Genomic DNA, 20,823 nt, shown 5'->3' on the forward strand with positions numbered 1-20,823 from the left:
ACTCTGTGAATATAATAAAGCCCACTGAATAGTACACCTTAAATAGGTGGATTTTACGTCATGTGAATTACATCACTGTTAAGCAGGACAGGGGGATCATAAGCCCTTGGCAGCTGACATCAAGATCTCTCATGGTCGTGGCTACGAGAGGCTCTTGTAGACTATCCAGGCTGCAGAAGGAGGGCATCGAGGAGACATCTGCGACTGCTGGGTGCAGAGGGGTGTCAGGGGTCTCCCAGCATGTCCCTGAGCCTCTCCTGTGCTTTAACCCCCTGCCCTGCCACCCCTCCTGCTGACCCTGCTCTCACCTTGGTCCCACCTCCCCATCTCCCGGGCTCTGGGGCAGCCTGGGAAGGTCAGTGGGCTTCAGAAACCTGAGTTCTGTATCCCTGCCCCTCCAAAGTGGGCTAGTACCCAATACATAAAATGTTTTATTAAATTTATTTTTGTGAGCAACCAGCTCACAAAATGCATAGCCAACCCTGTGCAATCTTTTCCTTTCTTCCATTTCTTTGTGAATTTCTTTTTCATTTAAAAGTTCTTATTATGGAAAATTTCAACCATACACAAGAGTGGAGATGATAGTATAAGGACGTACCCATCTCCCTCCACTGATAATGAATAATTCTCAACATTCTGCCAGTATTTCATGTATCTTCCAAACCCGCTTTTTTGCCTGGAGTGTTTTAAAAGTAAATCTTAGATACGATATCATTTCAAACATAAATATTTTAGTAAGTAGCTCTAACAGATAAGGAATTTTTAAAACACGACCCACTACGCCATTATTCACCTAGTCCAAACATGTTTATTCTTTAGTCTATGCTAAGGACCAATCAATGTTCAGACTACCCCCAGGTATCTTAAAACGCCTCTGTGCAGTTGGTTTGTTTGGATGAGGATCCCAACAAGGCCCACACGTGGCATTTGACTGCTATGTCTCTTAAGTCTCTTTTATAACATTTTCCCCTCCCCCTGCTTTTTTTCAAGCTGTTTATTTGTTGAAGAAACCACGTATTTGTTACAGAAGTCTGTGAGTCTTTTTGAAAGTATTCTTATCTGGATGGGAAACCAAATCTTTAGATTATTTTTCGCTTCAAGGAAAGATTAAGGGGAATTAACGATAGATAGATGAATTAGTGATAGATGCGTAGAAAATTAAGCAAGTAAAAAACCAAGCAACACTTACCCCAGGAAAAACAGAAGATCTAGCAAGGGAATTATAATCACAGTACACTCCTGACTCAGCCTGAATAATTTGTTTCGTGGTTCTCGTATTGTAAATGCAGACTTACGATATAAACAAAAGCAGCGCAGAGAAATGTGGAAGGCAGTACGAGAGCTAAATCTTCACGTTCCTTTGTAGTAGTCAATAGGTAGAATCTAAAACTGAAAAAAAAAATTAACATTAGCAGTATAAATCTGACGCTTAGAAAATACATATAAAAACCAGAAGGAATAATCAGAAATAACCAGAAAGAGTTGAAGGGAATTGGGAGTGAGAGGGAATGAAATAAGGAACAGTTGATTTTAAAGTGTGTACTGGATAATCAGACTTATTAACAACAAAAAAATATGTTTTTTTAAAAGACTGGGTTCGTTTAGTTGGTATCTGTGGAGGCTAAAATCTGAGAAGAAATGAGTTAAGACTGCAGGAACCCTTGAGGCTTAATTTGGCCAGTTGAGTGAAAGGGTATAATTGTTCCTGCCCTCAGAGATAGGACAGCGGGCAGAACACAAAGAATGTCCTCCAGGCGACAGCATCTCGCCCACGCCCCACCGCACCCGCCACCCCCCCACCCCGGTGCTGCCTTTTGTCCCTCTGCTCCTGCCCTCCAGAGCTACCAGCCAGAACACAAATGCCAGCCAACTGTCCTGTCTAAGCAGGAGACTTCATCATTGCTGTCACTCACCTTTGCCTTTTCCTTCTCTCTCCCTTTCCTTGGGAGCTTCCCAGGTACTCTAGGGTAGGAGCTCCCAACAACTCCCAACGCTGGTGGTTTGCTGTCCTTTCAACAGAGATCCCAGTTGGAGGCCTATTTTCAGACTCCAACTCTTAGCACAGTTTGAGCCACCTGGAAGGCTGGGTTTTTCATCTCCGCTTCTCTCTCTGAGATGCCTCCAGAGGGGCAGGATGGTGTCATCACTCTTAAGATCACTGGCTCTTATGGTTTGGCTTCTTATTTGCTGTGTGTCCTTGGACAAATTACTGCACCTCTCTGAGCTTGGACTTGCTGGCTGTAATATAGAGAGCATAATAATATATAGGGTTGCTGTCAGGAATTAAAAAGAATAATGCATGTACGGTGTGTAGCACAGCTCCTGGCAGACTAAGCACTTGGTAAACAGAGCTACTGACCATCCCCCATAAGCTTGGAATCATCCCCTGCCCATTCTTGCTGTCCCAGAGTCTCCAGAATAATGCTAGGAGCTCCTTTGAGAGTCAGGATACTCCCCACCTACACCTGGCACCCCATGCTCCCCACTTACATTCACCTCCACCCCCAGTCAGTCTCCTCTTTCCATTGGATCAGCTTTCATCTTGGCCTCTGGCTAAAGGGATCATAATATCCCTTGCCTTTGTGTGTGATCTCAAAAGCCCTACCAATCCATGGTTTGGAAACACAATGGGATTGGGGCTCCTGGCTCCAAAGAGGTATCCAGGGAGCAGCCAAAGGATCCTGCCTGGATTGGGGGGATGGGCACTCTCAAGGCGGTGAGACTCTGCAGGGGCATGAATGGGTGGTCCACGCACACACACCCTGCCCTCCTCGGGGGAAACTGAGGAAGGGAACCAAGCCAGCTCCAAGCCTGCTGAGGGAATCTTGACATCTCTAAGGAGACTCATTAGAGAGTTCACAGGAGGCACTGAGAAGAGGGACCTGGACCCCACAGCTTCTGTAGTGGCCCCTAGAACTGTCCTCCCACCAAGACTGCCCACAGGGGAAAAGACAGAGGCCCCTCAAAGGAAATTAGGATACTGTCAGGAAGAGAGATCTTGGACAATGCCAAAAAATGCCAAGTATCTATTACATATAGAATCAGGATCCAGATAACTTCCCACAAGATCAGAACAACTGGCTAGATCTAACAAGATAAAATAAACAACAAATAAAGTAGCATCCTACAGTGAGGGTCAAGAGACCAAATGCACACAACGAGATGAGGAAGACCTAGTCAATATTGGGCAATAAAGTGATGTGGCTGCCAGAAACATTACTTTAGGGTGAGGTCATATTAATAGAGGAGTAGAATCTAGGAAAGGGGAGGTGAAAGTTCAGCTTTATTCTCAACTGGGTTCAGTTCCAAGAGTTATACTTTAAAGAGGACATCATTGACCCGGTAAAAAGGAAACAGAGGAGAGATGTCACAATGGTGAAATCCCAGAACCCTGTCCTTCGAGAAAAGACTAAAAGAACTGGGAGCGTTTGGCCTGGAAGGAGAAAATTCTAGAGAAATGAGAGTTGACTTTACAATCCTGAAGGGGTTCCCACAAGAAAAACAGTAAAGCTGGTCAGATGATATGGTGAAATGGGAAAAGCCTGAACCCTCTCCCAGAGTCAGAAAAGCTGGATTCGGGCTCCACCGTTGATCAGCTACTAGGGACTGAACACCCTTCAAACTGCAACATGTCAGACACAACTAATGGCTGAGTATTGCTCTTCTGTGAGAGACGCAGGTAGGAAAACACTGGGAGAGAGATTTCAGCTCAAACCTAGGAAGGATCTTTCTTTTTAAAATGATATTTATCATTCTTATCTCTGATCACAAAAGAAATACATGATTGTATTAAACATTGGTAAACAGAAAAGCAAACTTAGATAAAAATCACATCACCCACTATTTACCTTCTAATATTTAGGGATAGGATAGATGATTGATTGATTGATTGACAGATATTAACAAAAATGGGATCACACAAATACTTATCTGAGAGAATTTAGAGTATCAGCATTAATGATGTATATATTAGCGTGTAAGGATGCTTACTGCAGTATTGTTTCTAGGAGGAAAAAAAAAGCTGTCAACCACCTGATTACTTATCAGTAGGGAAATACTGGGAATATTTGCGAAACTAACGGTACATCCACATCATACAATACTGGGCAGCTAATTGAAAGAAAGGGTGGAGCTAGTATGTATTGCCTTTGAAATGCTTCCAACATATATCTGCTTAAGGCAAAACAAAGTTATAGAATAATGGGCATAGTATGATCCCATTTTTGTAGAAATGCATGCACATATATATTTTATATGATGCAAAGAAAACAGAATGGTATTAACAATGGGTATATCTGGGGGGCAGAGTTGGAGAGACCAAGGATAAGACAGTTCATGTGTTCTTTGAACATTTCTATGTTGCTTGAATTGGGACAATCAGCACATATTACTTTTATAATTCAAATGACTGAAATTTAAATAAATAAACAACAACCTACTCTGGACATGTCTCCATGCCATTAAAGATTCTACATCATATTTAATGACCACATGTATTCCTTGTGTGGATTCCTCTTAATGCATTGAGCCTAATGGTGGAGATTTAGTACATCAGGAGCTGTCCAAAGAGGGACCTGGAGCATTTTGACAGACAGACCTGAAAATGTGCAGACCCACTGACCTAACCATGCCTCGGGGAGGAAATTACCTGACAGGTACACTAGTGCCTGTGCACAAAGATGTCTATGCGAGAAGGTCCCTGCCTCATGATTCCTGCTAGCAAAAGGCTAGAAACAATCTACCTGTCCAACCTCATGAACCAGATAAATAAAAATGACAGGCTGATCATAAGCTGCAGTTCTCAACACTGAATACAAGAAATGAGATGGATCTGTAGAAATGTACATGGAAAATGTGCCAGGATATATTGCAAAGTGAAGGGGAAAAAGGCAAGTTACAGAATGACATGTACAGTATGATCTCTTTTCTATTTAAAAAGTATAAATGGCTGTGCCTTGAAAAAGCTGAAGGATACACATCAAGCTGTAGGTAGGATTTACCTGTAGGTCCGTATGTAGTATGTATGTAGCCCTATAAGGATATAGGTCTAGAGACGTTAAGGAAGTGAGCTCCCCGTCCCAGGAGGTATGCAAACAGAGGTTGGCTGCCCCTTTTTCGGGGACGCTGCGGAAGTGATTTCTACATCCCTCGGAGATGACCTCAGTTTCCTTCTTAGCCCTGAGAATCTCTCAGAGAGGGGTGGTCAGGACTGGGAGAAGAATCCACCCCTAAGGGGAAAGGGTTAAGCGGGGATGGCGCTCCTGTGGGCGGGCTCCGTCATCGGCAGCGCCGGGCTCTGTTAGCCAAGTCTGAGCATCTCGGAGGATGCGGCGCGGCAAGCGGCTTCAGGGACGCGCGCAAGGTGAACGCGGGGGCTGCCAGCTCGGCGCCCAGGTGAGGAGCTGGACTAGGGAGGGGGTGATGGCGGGGCCCAGGCAGGGAGCATGGCCTGCATCCCCCCTCTCAGGTGCGAGCGGCAGGGCCTGCACCAGCGTGCACCCCCCACCCAGGACACTGCGGGAAGGCGCGGAGCCAGGGGAGAGGAGATGGAGGAAAAGGAGAGGTAACTCGAGATGGACCAGCTCCTGGAGGCTGCCCTGCGGCGGCCCTCGCCTTGCCCCCAGGCCGGCCTCTTCCCAGTCCCTGAGGGAGGGAGAACAGCCCCCCCCCCAAAAAAAAAAGTCTCTTCAGCAGCAGGAAACCAGGACTGTGCAGCCCCCTCCCCATCCAGCGACGACTGCATCTCTTGGACCGCGGGTGGTGAGCAGATGGTAGATGCTTAGCACTAAGGGCCCGCCTCTGCTGTCTCCTCCCCTGCAAAGCTTTCCGGACCCCCTGTGTAAAGTGAGCCAATGCGGGTTTCACAGCCCCTAGTGTGGCCATTTGCAGTCTCTGTGACCTTGGGCGAGTTGCTCAACCTCTCTGAACCTTGCTTTCTTCCCCTATGAAATGGGTATACCCACACCAGCTTGTTTAGGGAGGGGTGGATAAAATCGAGGACAAGCAGCTAAGCTTAGCACAGGAGCCTAAGTGGGTAAGAGCTCAACACAGGAGCACTATTATTAACCAGTGCCTGTGTTAGTGGCCTCAGCTCACCACCACTCCCCACACTGGAACTGAGGCTTCTCTTTGGGTCCCCAGCACCTAGCCTGGGCCAGGCGCAGAGCGTGAGCTCAGTGAATGTTTGATAAACGAACTAATGAGGCAGATTGGGGAATGGGTTTAAGGGGTCTTTGATTCCCCCTAAAATTACCCACAAGCTTTGGTGAACCTGGACACTTCTCTGGGGAGACCACCTGGAGTTTTCTGCGGCTTCTCAAGGTGTCTGTGAGCCACCAAGGATCTTTGAGCACTACTGTTTCCCAGAAAGGAAGGGAACAGGGCCTCTGCCCCTAAACACACCGGGGCACTGGCTCTCACAGGCGCTGGCCCCCTCTCCTGGTCCCCCTCTCCTGGCCGTGGGGTCCCGTCTTGCCTCCCGGCTCCATTAGGGACTCTCAGGAAGCGGCACCATAAGGGAATATCCACCTGGGCCAGGCATATGCAGTGGCTGGAGACAAGAAATAAAAGACGCAGACGCAGCCCTTGAGAAGCCCCAGGAGGGTGGGGGAGAGAGGAGATTATTATACTATGTGACTGGTGTGACAGGAAGGGGTGGAGAGAGTGTCAGGGAAAGAAATACTCAAGCTGAAACAAGCCACCATCCTATCCTACCTGGATTTCTGCACTGGCCTCTCTCCCCCTTTTAAAACACTTCTCAGATCTCATGACTCCCATGCTTAACCTCTCCATTGGCTTCCTGGGACACTTAGAATAAAATGCAGGTGCCTTTTCGTGGCTTTTGAGAAAGGCCCACCTTCCTGATTTCATCTCCCTCTGCTGCTTTCTCCTGCATCTGCTGTGCTCCTCATTCCTGCCGAAGGGCCTCTGCACTTTCTGTTCCCTCCTCCAGATGCTTTTTCTGGATATCATCAAATGGCTGACTCCTTCTTCCCATTCAGCATTTAGCTGAAATATCACCTGAGTGGCCTTTCTAGCACTCCTGTGTAAAGTAGCCCCCCCTCCTTCTATCTCTTAACCCTGTTTTACGTTCTCCATAGCTCACCTTATTTGAAATTATTCATTGTCTCTTACCTACAACACCAGCTCCATGAGGGCAGGTATCTTGTCAATCTTGTTCACTGCTTTATCCCCAAGGTTTGGCACATAGTATGTCCTCCAATTATTTGTTGACATAGTTAAGGGGGCTGGTGGGAAAGAAAGCTTTCTGGAAAAAAGGAAAAGTAAAAGGGCTCTAATGCTTATTAAGCTCCAATTATGGGCCTGGCCCATCCTGTGTTTTGTTATGTCTTATAAGAGCCCCTCTGAGTTAGGTACTATTATTATACCCATTTTACTGATGGGAAAACCATGATGCAGAGGGGAAAAGTAACGCACCCAGGAAATGGTGAAACTGGGATTGAAACCCAGGTCCCTCCTCAAAGGCACGGGTGTATTTCTCTCCCTCTCCACCTCTCTGATATTTGACCTGGGCCCTCAAGAATAGGATTAAAAAAAAAGAATAGGATTTCAGCAAGTGAAGGAGAAGGGAGAGGGCATTCCAGCCTGAGGGAAGAGCAGCAGCAAAGGCATGGGCCCTCAGGCAGTTCCGAGGGTGTTGAGGGTGAGGTGAGCATCCTGGTGTGGCCTTGGAAGGCCAGGAGAGGAGCTTATATTCTCTCCTGAGGGCGATGGGGAGCCATTGAAGGTTTTGATTTAGGGCAAGTGGCATGACCAGAGATGCAGTTTTAAAAGGTCACTCTGGGCAGCATGAAGAGGTTGAAGAGGAAGGGGCGGGTAGAGGAGGAGGATTCTTCCTTTCTTTCCCACCAGCTTCCTTGGGGCAGCCATGGGAGACCCATCTCATGCCATCCCCCTCTCCTTTTTTTAGGCTCATCCCGTGAAGATTGGAAGCTGAGGGCTCCAGGCCCAGGCATCAGAGTGGACCATGGCTCCCAGCCCCTGGGGCTGTGTGTATGGCCTCCTGCTGCTGTTGCTGCTGCTGTCCCTGGGGGCTGGATCTGCCCTGGGCCAGGGCCTTCCCAGGCCACTTGAGGACTTGGAACCACACTTGATCCCAGGAGCCCACCCCAAGGGCCCTGTTGGCACAGAGCCCCAGGCCTTTGACTTCTTCTGGGAGAAGCCCAGAGACGAGAGTCCCTGGGACTCCAATGTCCCCCAGGTCCCTGCCGAGGAGATGCCTGAGAGGCCCACAGACTCCCTTGGCCCAGCCCTGCATGGACCTAAAGTATCCCATGGGGTGCAGAGAGAAGGACTCCCAGTAACTGATGACCTCCAGGTGGCTCAAGGGCCAATTTTTCAGGGCTGGACAGGACCTCCTGAATCACAGGAGTCTATGGAGCAAGAAGCACCAGCCCCCTATCCAGTGGGCACCCCCCATCTCACTTTCATCCCCACAACTCCCAGACTCCAACTCGGGCTAGCCACGGTTCCTCCCACCCCAGGGCGGCCTGGAAGCCAAGTGGGACAGCGGCCACCTAGAGATGAGGGTCTTGTGGCCAAAGCCAAGATCGGGGTCTCAGAGACATCCCCCTGGCACCACAAGGGCCCTCCCCACACTCTTACGCCACACCCAGGCACTATCATGAGGCCAGGGCTGAAAGAACAGGGTGGGAGTGAGGAGGACTTCCAGCAGGCAGCTCAAGGCCCCCTCTCCACTCAGCAGGATCCAGCAGCCCCTGATGTTGGCTCAGTATCACCAGCTGAGGTGGCATCCTCTCAGGAGCCTGGGTCCCAGCCAGACCTGGCATTGGCCAGAAGCCTTCCTCCTGCTGAGGAGCTGCCCATGGAGCTCCCCGAGAAGACTGGAGGTGGGGAGACCTGGGAAGTCAGTATTCCAAGTCCCTCACCCACACAGACTGACCTCCCTGATGTTAGGGGCTCATCAGGACCCCAGCCCTCAGGTCTCCCAGCCTCAGAGACTCCTAATGGGCAGCCCAAGCCAGGTGAGTATCAAAGTGAGGGTGCTGAACAGGGCTGGGACGGGCTGTGTTCTAGGGCAGCTCGATGCCCCAGTTTCTGTGTGACCTCTGGTCCCTCTGGGTCCTGCTTTCCTCATTCTGGCAAATGAGGGTGATTGTGCCTCCCTCCTGGGGGATTAGATTTTGGGGAACGCTGAAGGGTCAGGCAAAGCAATGACTGCTTTTGTTATTTCAGAGATAGCAGCAATGAATGGAGCAGACCCCATCTCCCCCCAGCGGGTGAGAGGAGCAGTGGAGGCCCCAGGTACCCCCAAGTCCCTCATCCCTGGCCCTTCGGACCCTGGCCCAACTACAAACGGAACAGAGAGCCCTGTGGGAGCCCTGCAGCCAGGTGAGGGCATGGCTCAGGGGTTGGGGAGATCGGGTACTCTAACACCTAAGAACTTGTGTGAGGTATATATGCAAGGGGTGGGGAGTGAATGGTGACAAACATCTCCTTAAAGGAAATGGCCAACAACTTCAAACAACTTAGGATAATAAACTACTACTCACTGGGTACTCTGGGAGAAGTCATTTGCACTTTGGGGGCTAGAAAATTCTTAAATATAAATTCTTAAGTATACATGGGTATATTTAGTGCAGTGATTCTCCAACTCCCACAGTTCACCAGAGGAGCTTTTAAAAAATTCCAGTGCCCAGGCCCCAGCACAAGGAATTCTGACTGAGTTGATCTCCAGGTGATTCTAATATGAAGTCCCCGTTGAGAGCTGCTGGAATGTTAATTAAAATGATAGGTCACATCCATTTAACACTTATTGGGTGTTGGGGACTGTGCTAAACATTTAATCCTCACCACAACCCAGTGAGGAGGGGTGCTGTTACCATCCCCATTTTATAGATGTGCTTAGAAAAGTTAAGTAACTTGCTCACCACACCGGAGGATGATGGAAAATCAAAAGTACTTTTCAAAGGGCTATTTTAATATTGTTATTGTTGCAGATGAAGCCGAGGAGTGGCCGGGGCGCCCCCAAAGCCATCCCCCAGCGCCCCCTGTCCAGGCCCCCTCGACGTCACGCCGGGGCCTCATTCGGGTCACCACGCAGCGTGCCCTGGGCCAGCCACCCCCTCCGGAGCCCTCCGCCAGCTCCGTGGCATCAGTCCCAGCCTCCAGCCCCCCAGCCAACGCCACCTCACCCCCCCTGCGCTGGGGTCCCCTGCGGCGGGTGCTGAGCTTTTCCTGGGAGCTGCACGTCTACGGGGTCGGGGTGCTCTTCCTGCTGCCTGCGTTGTTGGCACTGGCCTCGCTGGCAGCCGCCCCTGCGGGGCCCCGGTTGGCACTGGTGGCAGCGGTGCTGGTGCTGGTGGCGTCGGGGCTGCGGTCCGCCTACATGCTCACCGACCCCTATGGCTCGCAGGCACGACTGGGTTTACGCGCCGGCCTGGTGCTCTACAATCTGCCCTTTCCCTTGCTACTCACCGCGCTGGCGGCCCTGACCCTGCTCGGCCTGGGCGCGGGGCTTCCACAGCAGTTGCAGAACCCGCTCCTCCTGGGAGCGCTGGCGTTGGCGCACGGCTTGGGGCTGCTCGCCACAGACCTGCTGTCGGCGAGGCCTGCGCTCAACCTCCTGGCTCAGGGCTTATCGTGCGCCTGGGGCGCGTCCGTGGCTCTGGGTACGCTCTGCCTGTGCCGTCGCCGCCTGCTGGAAGGGCCGAGGGGCTGGGATGCCAGCCCGGGCCCGAGGCTGCTGGCCGTGGCGGGCGCGCTGGGGCTTCTGGCCAGTGGCTTGCAGCTGGCGGCCGCGCTCTGGCTGTACCCGGGCCCCGGCCGGGTGGGCCACTTCTCGTGGGCCTGGTGGGGCGTCCACTTCTGGCTGCGCCTGCTGGAGCTGACGTGGGCGCTCACCCTGGCGCTGGCCGCTCTGGCCGCCGCGCGGCCCAGGCCGCCCACGGAGCACGCCTGCTGGGCTAAGCTGCTGCGCCTGGCGTGCCCTGCGCCCTCCAGCAAGAGCGAGGTGCCCGAGAGGCCCAACAACTGCTACGCGGGGCCCAGCAGCGTCGGCGCAGGTACCCTGGACATTAGCAAGAGCCTCATCCGCAACCCGGCGGAGGGTGGGCCTCCAGCCACGCCCTGTTCAGGCGCCTGGGGTTCGGCTGCGTCGCTGGGCCGCGGTCCCCTGGGTGGCCCGGGACTGTCCCGCAGCAGCATGGGGCCGGCGCCATCGATGAGCGAGCTGGACCTGCGGCCGCCATCACCCATCAACCTGAGCCGCAGCATCGACGCCGCGCTCTTCCGAGAGCACTTGGTGCGAGACAGCATCTTCCAGCGCTGCGGCCTCCGTGGCCTGGCCTCCCCGCCGCCCGGGGGCGCGCTGCGGCCGCGCCGGGGCAGCCACCCCGACGCCGAGCTAGACGGCGCAGGTTCTTCGCTCCTCCGCGGCCGCAGCCGGTCGCTCAGCGACGTGCGCGTGCGCGGCCCGGTCCCACCACATGTAGTGGATGGGCCTGACGGGGCGCCTTCCGGCAGCTCCGTGGACAGCTTCTCACGGGGCTCGCTCAAGATCAGCTGGAACCCCTGGCGCCACGGGCTGTCGTCAATGGACAGTCTGCCCCTGGATGAGCTGCCCAGCACAGTGCAGCTACTGTCGGCCCCAGCTCCTGCCCCGGGTCCCGCCCGGCCCGGGGAGCCCCACAATGGGATCCAGGCTCGCTGCAAGCCCGGGGACTCCCGCAGCGCCTCCAGTGACACCATCGAGCTCTGAGGGGGTCCAGAAACTCAGGACCAGGGCCCTGCCCTCGATGACCCTACCGCGGCATGACCTTCTGGGATGCTGAGCATTTGAAAAACATTCCGGGAGTATTCCTGGGCCCCAACTGATTGCAGCCTCCGGAGACAGCCGGACACGAACCCACCCCCACCCCCAGATTTTTGTTTTTTTAAATATCTCTATTTTTCAGCGGGTATTTTGCACAGAGGCCATGACTTATGCGGAATACAGGGTGGACATGCACGTATTTGGGAATGGGGAACAGGGTCCAGGTGCCCTAACATCCCATCCAGACTCTCCAGTGTGAAGATGAGGCTTGACTGTCCAGACTGTCGTCTTTGTGCCAAAGAAATAAACCCTTAGGACTTGGCTCAAGCCTCCCTCCGGCCATGCCAGGATCCTGTTTAGAGGAGACGCCCACCCCCAGTGATTCCAAGTCCTGTGTTTATTGCGGAGGGGAGGACTTCCAAAGGAAAGGACCCTCAACCCTTGGAGGCTCTAGAAATAATGGTTATCAATATTTCATGGAACATCTATCTGCTGTACACTGTCTTCAGCTTTTCACATCCATCACCTTAATTCTCACATTAAGCCTGAGTGGGAAGTGTTATCATGCCCATTTTATAGATGAGAAGAGTGAAGTTCAGAGATGAAAGTCATGTGTCAGGGTCCTTTGGCAAATGCCAGCTGGTACTGAACTGAGAAAGTTCCACTCCTAAGCCTGGTTCCTCCATCTCCCTTCTCTTAATGCTACTTCAGGGCCAACCCTCTCCTCCTACTGCTCCTCCATCAGGATAGCCCACAGTTTCCCAGGGTTTTAGGAAACTTCCCCAAGGGTGGAGGGGCGCTCAGTAGCTTAGGCCAACCCATGGTGGGTGGGGGCAAGTAGTAAGACAAGCTCCTCCATTTCCCAAGACCTTTCTTTATTTCCTGAGATGAATAAATAAATCAGTGGCTAAGGGGCAAGGGGGTGAGGAGAGAATAGGAGCTGACAGCATGCAGCTGGCAGGAGGGGGTTGTGAAGGGACACCCCCCCCCCACATCCTGGGCAGGGGCCAAAGCTCACTAGCAGCCACAACGAGGAGACACTTTTTAAAAAAAATTCACAACACTGTGAACCCTGACCAGTGCCCCAAGGCCAAGATCTCACGGCACCCACCTATAGGGCTTTTTCACCCAAGGGCCTCACCTGCCCAGGCTCAGGTGTCTGGGCTGCTCCATAAGGTGGGTAGAGGGTGCTTACCACACTCAAAGCAAGTGCCTCAAATGTCCAGGTGGGAGAGTCCCGACCTTGGGGGCAGCCTGGGCAGGAGGAGATGCTGCAGGTGTGGCAGGGATTATCTGCCCTTGATGAAGCCCTCCAGCACACGGTCACTGCGCTCTGACAACCAGTAGCCGGTCATGGCTGCCACAGCCCCAATGAAGATGGCGGTGAAGACCAAGTCACCCTTGGCGGCCAGCGTGGCCAGTGCACAGATGATGACGCCAAAGAACATCTGCTGCAGCACCACCAGCTCGTCCTCTGTCATCTCCGAGAAGAAGCCTGCTGACTCTGGGCAGGAGAAGCGCCCGTCACTCATACCCTGTTCCTGGAGCCTCCCACACACCTGATCATCACTGCCACACGCCTGCCTGGCACGCCAGCACACGGTGTCATTTACTGCTGAGAACAACTCCAAGACGGGCATTTATTACCCTTGTCTTACTAGATGGGAAACTGAGGCGCAGAGAGGTGAAGAGGTTTGCCCAAGGCCACGTGGGAGAGTTGGGGCAGAGCATGTGTACTAGCCCCGCTGCAGAGCCAGAGTGCCTGGATGTGACGCCCAGCTCTGCCACCTGCTTGCCATGGGGCCCTGGACAAGTTTTTTCATCTCTCTGCGTCCCTGCTTCCACTATGCAAGATGGGGATGAGAATAGCTACAGCACTGGATTTGTTTTAGGGGTGAAACAAGTTAATACATGCAATATATCTGGAACAGCGTGTGACACACAGGAACTGTGGAAGTGGTCACTATTGTCATCACTGTGATTGTCCTTCGTCTCATCACCCCCACGGCCTACAACAGCCCTCAGGCGGGGCAAGGGCGGATGAAGAAAGAGGCTCGGGGGGCACAGAATGATTTGACGCCAAGTCCGGTTTCCTTTCTACCCTGGGAGATGTGAGGCCACCAAAAGCCACCCTGGTGGTCAGAGGTGGGGTGCGGGTCCCAGGGCAGCCTCATGAGGGCTGGGTGGCAGTGCAGGTGGGCCAGGGCCTGCAGCTGCCTGGAGGACGGGTTTGCCTGCCCTCCCCCTGCATGAGGACCTCCCTTCCCCCGGTTTCTGGGGCCAAGCTGGGGCTCACCTGGGATCTGCTCCTTCACACAGACGCCCTCAACCTGTTTGTAGCCCTCAGCACAGACACAGCGGTAACTGCCCTCGGTGTTCTCGCATCGCTCGTCCTCTCCTGGACACACCGCGATCTCACACTCGTCCACGTCTTGACGGAGGCCAAGGAGAGGTCAGAGCCCTAACCACCAGGGTCCCACAGGCAGCACCCCTGACTCCGGTCTCACTCACATCCTGACACCCGCTCTGTGCTGACCCAGGCAACATTCCACCCTTCCTTCCCACGCCCCGTCCACACTTCGGCCCCTGTCAATTCATGGTGGACGAGGCGCTCCCAGGTGGCAGGACACTCACCGAGACACTTGGAGCCCACCTGCTGGTAGCCAGGGCTACACTTCTTACAGCGGCCAGGCCCTGCCCCCATGCAGCCCAGGCAGGCCTTGGCACAGTCTGGAGAAGGGAGAGGACAGACAAGGGTGCAAGCTGCCCGTAGGCCTGGGGGAAGCCCCGCTCCAGAAGAGGCTTAGGGCGGGTGGGGGGTGGGGGGCGGCGGTGCCAGCACCTGGGAACGCGGCAGTTTCTGGGGAAAGGCGTGGAGCAGTTCCTCCTACCCTCCCCACACCCCTCCCCCGCAGGAGCGGACAGTTACCTCGGCACTCATAGGAGCCCTCCGTGTTCACGCAGAACTGGTCGGCTCCACAGCTGGCTCGCTCTGTGCCACACTCATCAATGTCTGCAAAGAGGCCGGCAGGGTGGGGATTTCAATCCCTATTTCACTAACAGGGAAGCTGAGGCCAGGGTTGTTGGGAATGGACTTGCCCAGGCTTAAACAGTGTGGCTGATACTGCAGGCTGTCCACCAACACAGATGCAGAGGTGCAGCTGGACTCAGGGCTGTCCAGCTAGAGACTGTGTTTTTCAATCTACCTTGCAGCTAAGTGTGGCCTTGTGATTCAGTTCTAGCCAACATGTTGTAAACAGAAGTGATGTGCTCCACTTCTCACTTGGCCTTAATACAACAGACTTGGATCCTCCGTGCACTTTCTTCTCTTTCGCACTTCCTGAATACCAGGTCATGATACATAGAGGTGCCCGTGATCCAGCCTCAACACCCAAGGGGATGACTGTCCACTAAGACAGAATGAATCTAGGTCTTTAATGACTAAGACAAGCAGAGCTTCTCCACCAGTCTGGACCACTGGCTTCCAGACTGTGATATGAGATGAAAATAAACCTCTAAATTCATTAAGCCACAGTCTTTGGGGATCTTTCTGTTACAGCAGCTTAGCCTTTACCCTCGTCTCGAACACAGGTGTCCTGACCCCAAGTTCAGTATGCTCATTCCCCGGGTTAACCCTTCTTCAATTTTCGAGACTTGACCCAAGTGACACCTCCTCCAAGAAGGCTTCCCTGATTCCCCACTACCACTGAATTGGAAGAGAGACATTTCTCACTGTGCAACGATCAGTCTATACTGTAAGTGCCTGCTTACTTTTCTGCCTTCCCAACCAGGCTGCTATCTCTATGAAGATGGGGACTGGACTGGTCTAGCCTAGAGATGTGTGTGTTGATGGGGGACCAAGCCCAAGACCTTGCCCACCCCTCCAGACCTAGGGCAGGGTCCCACTCACCTACACACTTGAGGTGATGCAGGGCCCAGCCCTTCTTGCACTGTAAACAATTTGATTCCTCAGGTCCTGAGCAGCGGGCACAGGGGCCAAAACAAGCTGGGTGGAATGGGGGAAGTATGAGGGTGGGCAGGCAGGTACCCCACACGCCCCTGCCCAAAGCCACGCCTCTTGGTTACCTACCCGAACATACCAGATGGCTGGCATTGCGCTCCGCCTCAAAGTAGCCGAGGCCACACTGGCCACAGGCCTCACCCCCATAGCCGGCTTGGCAGTCACAGTGCCCGCTGCCTCCTCGAGTTCCTTCCCCTTCACACTGCCCGTAGCCACCGCAGGGCTGCTCCGCACCCCCAGGACAGGCTGTGGGCAGACACCAAACCGGGTGGGATCGTAAATACAACCTTGTACATAGAGAATATTTTCCCCGTATTAGTAAGCATTTTTGGAGAGGAAACAATTTTAACGACATCATAATATTTTGTCATGAAACTGTATGAAATTTACTTAACCAACACCCCATTGTGGAACAGTTAGGTTATTTACAAATCTTTTCTTTTATAAAAACTGAATTGACCATCTTTGTTGCTAGCTTTTTATATCTGCAGCTTTGAGATTTTTCTAAAAGGGGCTGGTAGTTAAGTTCAGCTCCTGACTCAGGACTGTGTGTAGAAAAAGGTGGTGACAACAGGGCCTTCAGCAGCACCTGCCTGTCCCTGGGAAGGTCACCTTAGTCCAGACATGGGAAATGCCTGGTGAGGGGGGGCATTTCTTAAATACATGACAGAAACCACAGCCGCATCTGACTCAGTCTAACCCCATATCCCTTTTCAGAGCCGTTCCCCATGGATTTGTTCATCTCACCAGCCCTGTGAGGCAGGCGAGAACAGAGGTCCAGAGAAGTGATATGAGAGCCTGAGCTCACACAGCCAGCCAGGGGCCGAGCCAGGACTGGATCCCTGGCCCCAGCAGTCCCCTTCCATCTCCCAAGAGGAACTTGAAAAACTCACGAAGGCAGGAGGGCCCAAAGGTGCCTGAGGGGCAGCAGAGCTTCAGGGAATCTGAGCAGAGCCACTGGAAGAGGTCTGGGGCTTCCTGCTGCCTGAGGAGGAGGGATGGTGAGGGGGCTGAGACAGCGTCAGAGGTGCTGCCGTCTCCCGCAACCTCCCACAGGATCTGTGATACAGCCCATCCTGGGCGTAAGACCCATAAGGCTGCCCTTTCCCCGTCCGACAGAGGGGCAGTCTGCAGCTCAGAATGAGAGCTTGGGACCCCCAGCAAGTCCTCAGCACACCTGGGTTTGGAGGAAGGAGCTGAATGAGGACACAGCCCCTAGCTCGCCACCCTCTGCTTTACCAGCCGGCCCTGCCTGAGCCCCTCCCAGGAAGGCCCCCGCTACTCACTTGTGAAACCACCAGCTCTCCACCAGCTCCTCACTCAGCTCCAGCAGGCGGTGGCAATCGAAGTCCGACTTGCTGCACACGCCCTCGAGCACCTCTACCAGGCGGGTCTCACTGTCCAGACAGGGATTGGTGGTAGGAACACACTCCAGCCCACCCACCACCCTCTTTACAATCTCCCCACTCCCCACCTCATGCCAGATAATGTCAAAGGCCAGAGGCCACAATGGAAGGGGTATTGGTTTGGGGAGACCTGGGTTCCAATCTAGTGGTGTGACCTTGGGCAAGTAACTTAACCTCTCCTGAACGTGTTTTCTCATCTGTAAAATGGGGACAATGGCTCTCCTGTAGGTTGGCTGGAAGATAGCTCAGTCCCTGTATCTGTACAACAGAATATAATACCCTTGCTGGGTAGATGTGGTTAAAAATATATCATCTAACAAGCGTTAGCAAGGATGCGGAGAAACTGGAACCCTCCTACATTGCAGGTGGGAATGAAAAACGGTGCAGCCACTGTAGAAAACAGTTTGGCAGTTCCTCCATAAATTAAACATGGAATCACCACATGACTCAGTAATTCTACTCCTGGATACATACCCAAGAAAATACAAAACAGGTGTTCAAACTTGTACACGAATGTTCATAGCAATACTATACACAGTAGCCAAATGGTAGGAACAACCCAAATGTCCATCAACTGATAAACGGACAAACAAGTGTGATCTATTCATACAATGGAATATTACTAAGCCTTAAAAAGGAATGAAGTACTGATATTTGTTACAAGATGGACGAACCTTGAAAACGTTATGCTAAGTGAAAGAAGCCGGACCTAAAAGGCCATATTGTATCATTCCAACAGAATCAGCAAATCCATAGAGATGGAAAACAGATTAGTGGTTGCTAAGGGCTGGGAGGAGGAAGAATGAAGAGTGACTGCTCAACAGGGATGGAGTTTCTTTTGAAGGGGATGAAATCAGTCTGGAACTAGAGAATGGCAATAGCTGGAAAACCTGAATATACTAAATGTCTCTAATGGCAAATTTTATGTTATTGCATTCTACCACAATAAAAAAATTTTTTTAAATACATTTACACATAAAATATATTATATTATATATTTAAAGGGTCTGGCACAGTGCCTGGTGTGTAGGAGGTGATTTAAAACAAAACAAGAAAACAGTAACCATTATAGAGCTAGACGTGTCCTTAAGGTTATTTTGGTCAATCCCCTCATTCCCAAATGAGGCAACTAAGCCCCACTGACGGAAAGGAAAATGACCAGTGTTACGTAATAACGAAACTTTTATTTCTAGTACGTATCATAGTTTAATCCTTACCACAATCCTATGAAATAGGATTGGCATTAATACTCCCATTTTTACAGATCAGGAAATTGAGGATCAGAGAGGTGACTCTAAGGTACAAAGGGTCAGAAATGACAACCTGGTCTAATTCCAGTTTGACTTTGAAAAGCTAGAGGGCCTAGGACTCAGGCCTCTCCTCTCAATAAAATCTCATCTTGTCCCCTGGCTTTATACACTGACTATAGGCTGATAACTGTCAAATTCATGTTTCCAGCCTACCTCTACCCTGAACTCCTGACCCCTAAATCTAACTCTACCTGACTGTTTAACAGACATCTCAGCCCAACATGTTCAATGAGAACGTCTGATTCCAGGCACCCCCAGACCCGTTTCTCCCATCTCGGAAGACAGTCCCACGATTCACCCAGTTACCAGGCCCAAAACCTAGTGAGCACCTTTTATTCTACTTTTTCTCTCACACCCCATAATGATTCCATCATCATGTCCTATCAGTCTATCTGCAAAATATACCCAGAATCTGACCCCTTCTCACCAGGTCCACTACTACCGTCACGCCTAGACTGCGCACTAGCCTCCCAACTGGTCTTCCTGCTCCTCCACCTTGGCCCCCTATAGTCTGTTAGTGTGAGTGACCTTTTATAGGTATAAATAATACCACATCACTTTCCTGCTCCAAACCTTCCAGTGACTTCCCGCTATACACAGAACGAATTCTGAAAGCCTTTCTGTGGCCTTCAAGGTTCTCTGCCTTCACCTTCCACCACTCTCCCTTCTGCTCACTCCAAATCCAGCCACTTATCAAATACACCAAGCTCAGTCCCGCTCTGTCTAAAACCCTTCCCCGACTGTCGCACAGTTTGCTTCTGCACCTCAGGTCTCTGTTCGAATGTCATACCTTGAATGCCATGCCTCCCACCATTCTGCTTTACTGTTCTTCACCTGATAAGACATTATTTACTTACTTATTCACGGTTTCCTCTACTAGAATAAGAAGCTCCTTGAAGAAAGAATTCTGCTTGGCTTGTTTAGTGCTCTCCTATAGATATTCAGTGACATTTGTTGAATAAGTGCTCCCCAAGGGTCTCTAGGCTTCCACCAGCAGAGCACAGATTGGGATGTTCGATATACAAATCCACCCCTCCAGCCTCTTCCTTACCTGTCCTTGTATTTGGACAACTTCTCTTCCTCCCAGGCAGTGTTTCCACCTCCAAAGTTATCCCGGATGGTCCTCTCCAGGCCCTGGAAATGGAGAAAACTAGTAATAGCTAAGTCCAGTGTCTGGCACATTCTAGCACTTATATTTCACTGACCAGGAAACTGAGGCACAGAGAGTCACCTACCCAAGGCCATACAACCAGTAAGTAACCAAGCTGGGACACTTGAGTCTAAGCAGACTTGTATGCCAGGGCTCCCAGCTCTCAACCCCCGTGCTATAGTAGCTAGCCCCCTCCTCTTACACTGCTGGCACACCCACCTTGTTGAAACTGTCGACCAGTCCCCGGCAGGTGTGACATGGATGGGGCTCAGTGGGGGAAGAAGACTTGGGAGGCGGAGAAAACTGGACCCAGACCGGGCCTGGGAGGCCAACGAAGAGGCTCAGGCCCCAGAGCAGAGCTGGGGCTAGGCCCCTCGGGGCCCGCGGGGCCATCTTTTCCCAGGCTGGGGACCTGTAGACACAGGACATGGGGAGGGTTCGCTGGAGGAGCCAAGTGGGAAAGAAAAGCGTGGGTTCTGAGGTGCCGCGGGTCTGGGAGCCCAGATCTGTGTCATAAGAAAAGAAGGTCTAGACTGGGGTAAGGCAGAGGGAGGGGAGATAGTTGGGGAAAGGAGCCTGTTCTGCAATTCCTGGACGGGAACAAGGTATCCTCGTCACCGCGGGGGGAGGTGGCCTGGATCCTCGGCAAGGGGGTAGGAGTCAGGCCATTGTTTTAGGGTCGGGATATGGTTCTTAAGGGCTGGGTCAGCGGAATTAGGGAGAATGGATCAGATTCCTAAATACTGCGGGAGAAGGCGTCGGATGGACGGTCTTAGGGGGAGGAGTCCGGAACCCCGGTCTGGGGGAGGGGGGAGGAGCCCGGATCCGGATATGAAGAGAAGGGGTCAGGTTCGGGGTCTGCAGACTGCAAACGCACCGCCCCCGAGCGGGCAAGGAAGGATCCAGACCCACGTAGGCCGCGGAGGAGGAAGAGACAACCCACCGAGCCCGCGGACGCCACAGGCTCAGTCTCCTCAACGCCGCCGCTGCCGCCGGCTGCGTAAGACGTGCGCCCTCCGCCGGCTCTGCAGTCCAGGGGGCGGAGCCCGCACCACAGCCAATGGTAGCGGGTCATGTGCCATTGCGTCACCCCACGCCAGCCAACCAGAGGCGTCGCCGTCCTGCACCTGTCCGGGTGTTAA

The 20,823-nt window shown here is 52.4% G+C and overlaps 2 protein-coding genes across 3 annotated transcripts; one reads left to right on the forward strand and one right to left on the reverse strand.

Annotated features, from left to right (window-relative positions):
- Positions 1 to 7,972: 7,972 nt before the first annotated feature.
- Positions 7,973 to 11,740, forward strand: PRRT3 (proline rich transmembrane protein 3; the record flags this gene model as incomplete). Its single annotated transcript, XM_082638881.1, has 3 exons — positions 7,973 to 9,005; positions 9,217 to 9,372; positions 9,981 to 11,740. Exons 1-3 carry the CDS (start codon positions 7,988 to 7,990, stop codon positions 11,738 to 11,740), a joined length of 2,934 nt encoding a protein of 977 aa, XP_082495007.1. The 5' UTR covers positions 7,973 to 7,987.
- Positions 11,741 to 12,652: 912 nt separating this feature from the next.
- CRELD1 (cysteine rich with EGF like domains 1) lies at positions 12,653 to 20,810 on the reverse strand (the record flags this gene model as incomplete). 2 transcript variants are annotated; one of them, XM_082638594.1, is made up of 11 exons in its annotated part: positions 12,653 to 13,298; positions 14,091 to 14,225; positions 14,429 to 14,524; positions 14,724 to 14,807; positions 15,705 to 15,800; positions 15,885 to 16,061; positions 16,709 to 16,800; positions 17,102 to 17,212; positions 19,583 to 19,665; positions 19,901 to 20,093; positions 20,625 to 20,810. In XM_082638594.1, 10 exons carry the CDS (start codon positions 20,072 to 20,074, stop codon positions 13,084 to 13,086), a joined length of 1,263 nt encoding a protein of 420 aa, XP_082494720.1. In that variant the 3' UTR covers positions 12,653 to 13,083. The 2 variants fall into 2 exon arrangements, with proteins under 2 accessions (XP_082494720.1, XP_082494719.1); XM_082638593.1 differs by lacking the exon at positions 20,625 to 20,810 and having other exon boundaries at positions 19,901 to 20,110.
- Positions 20,811 to 20,823: the final 13 nt, after the last annotated feature.

The sequence above is a fragment of the Mesoplodon mirus genome, assembly GCF_964341445.2.
Source record: "Mesoplodon mirus genome assembly, chromosome: 12".
Taxonomy (NCBI): Eukaryota; Metazoa; Chordata; class Mammalia; order Artiodactyla; family Ziphiidae; genus Mesoplodon; species Mesoplodon mirus.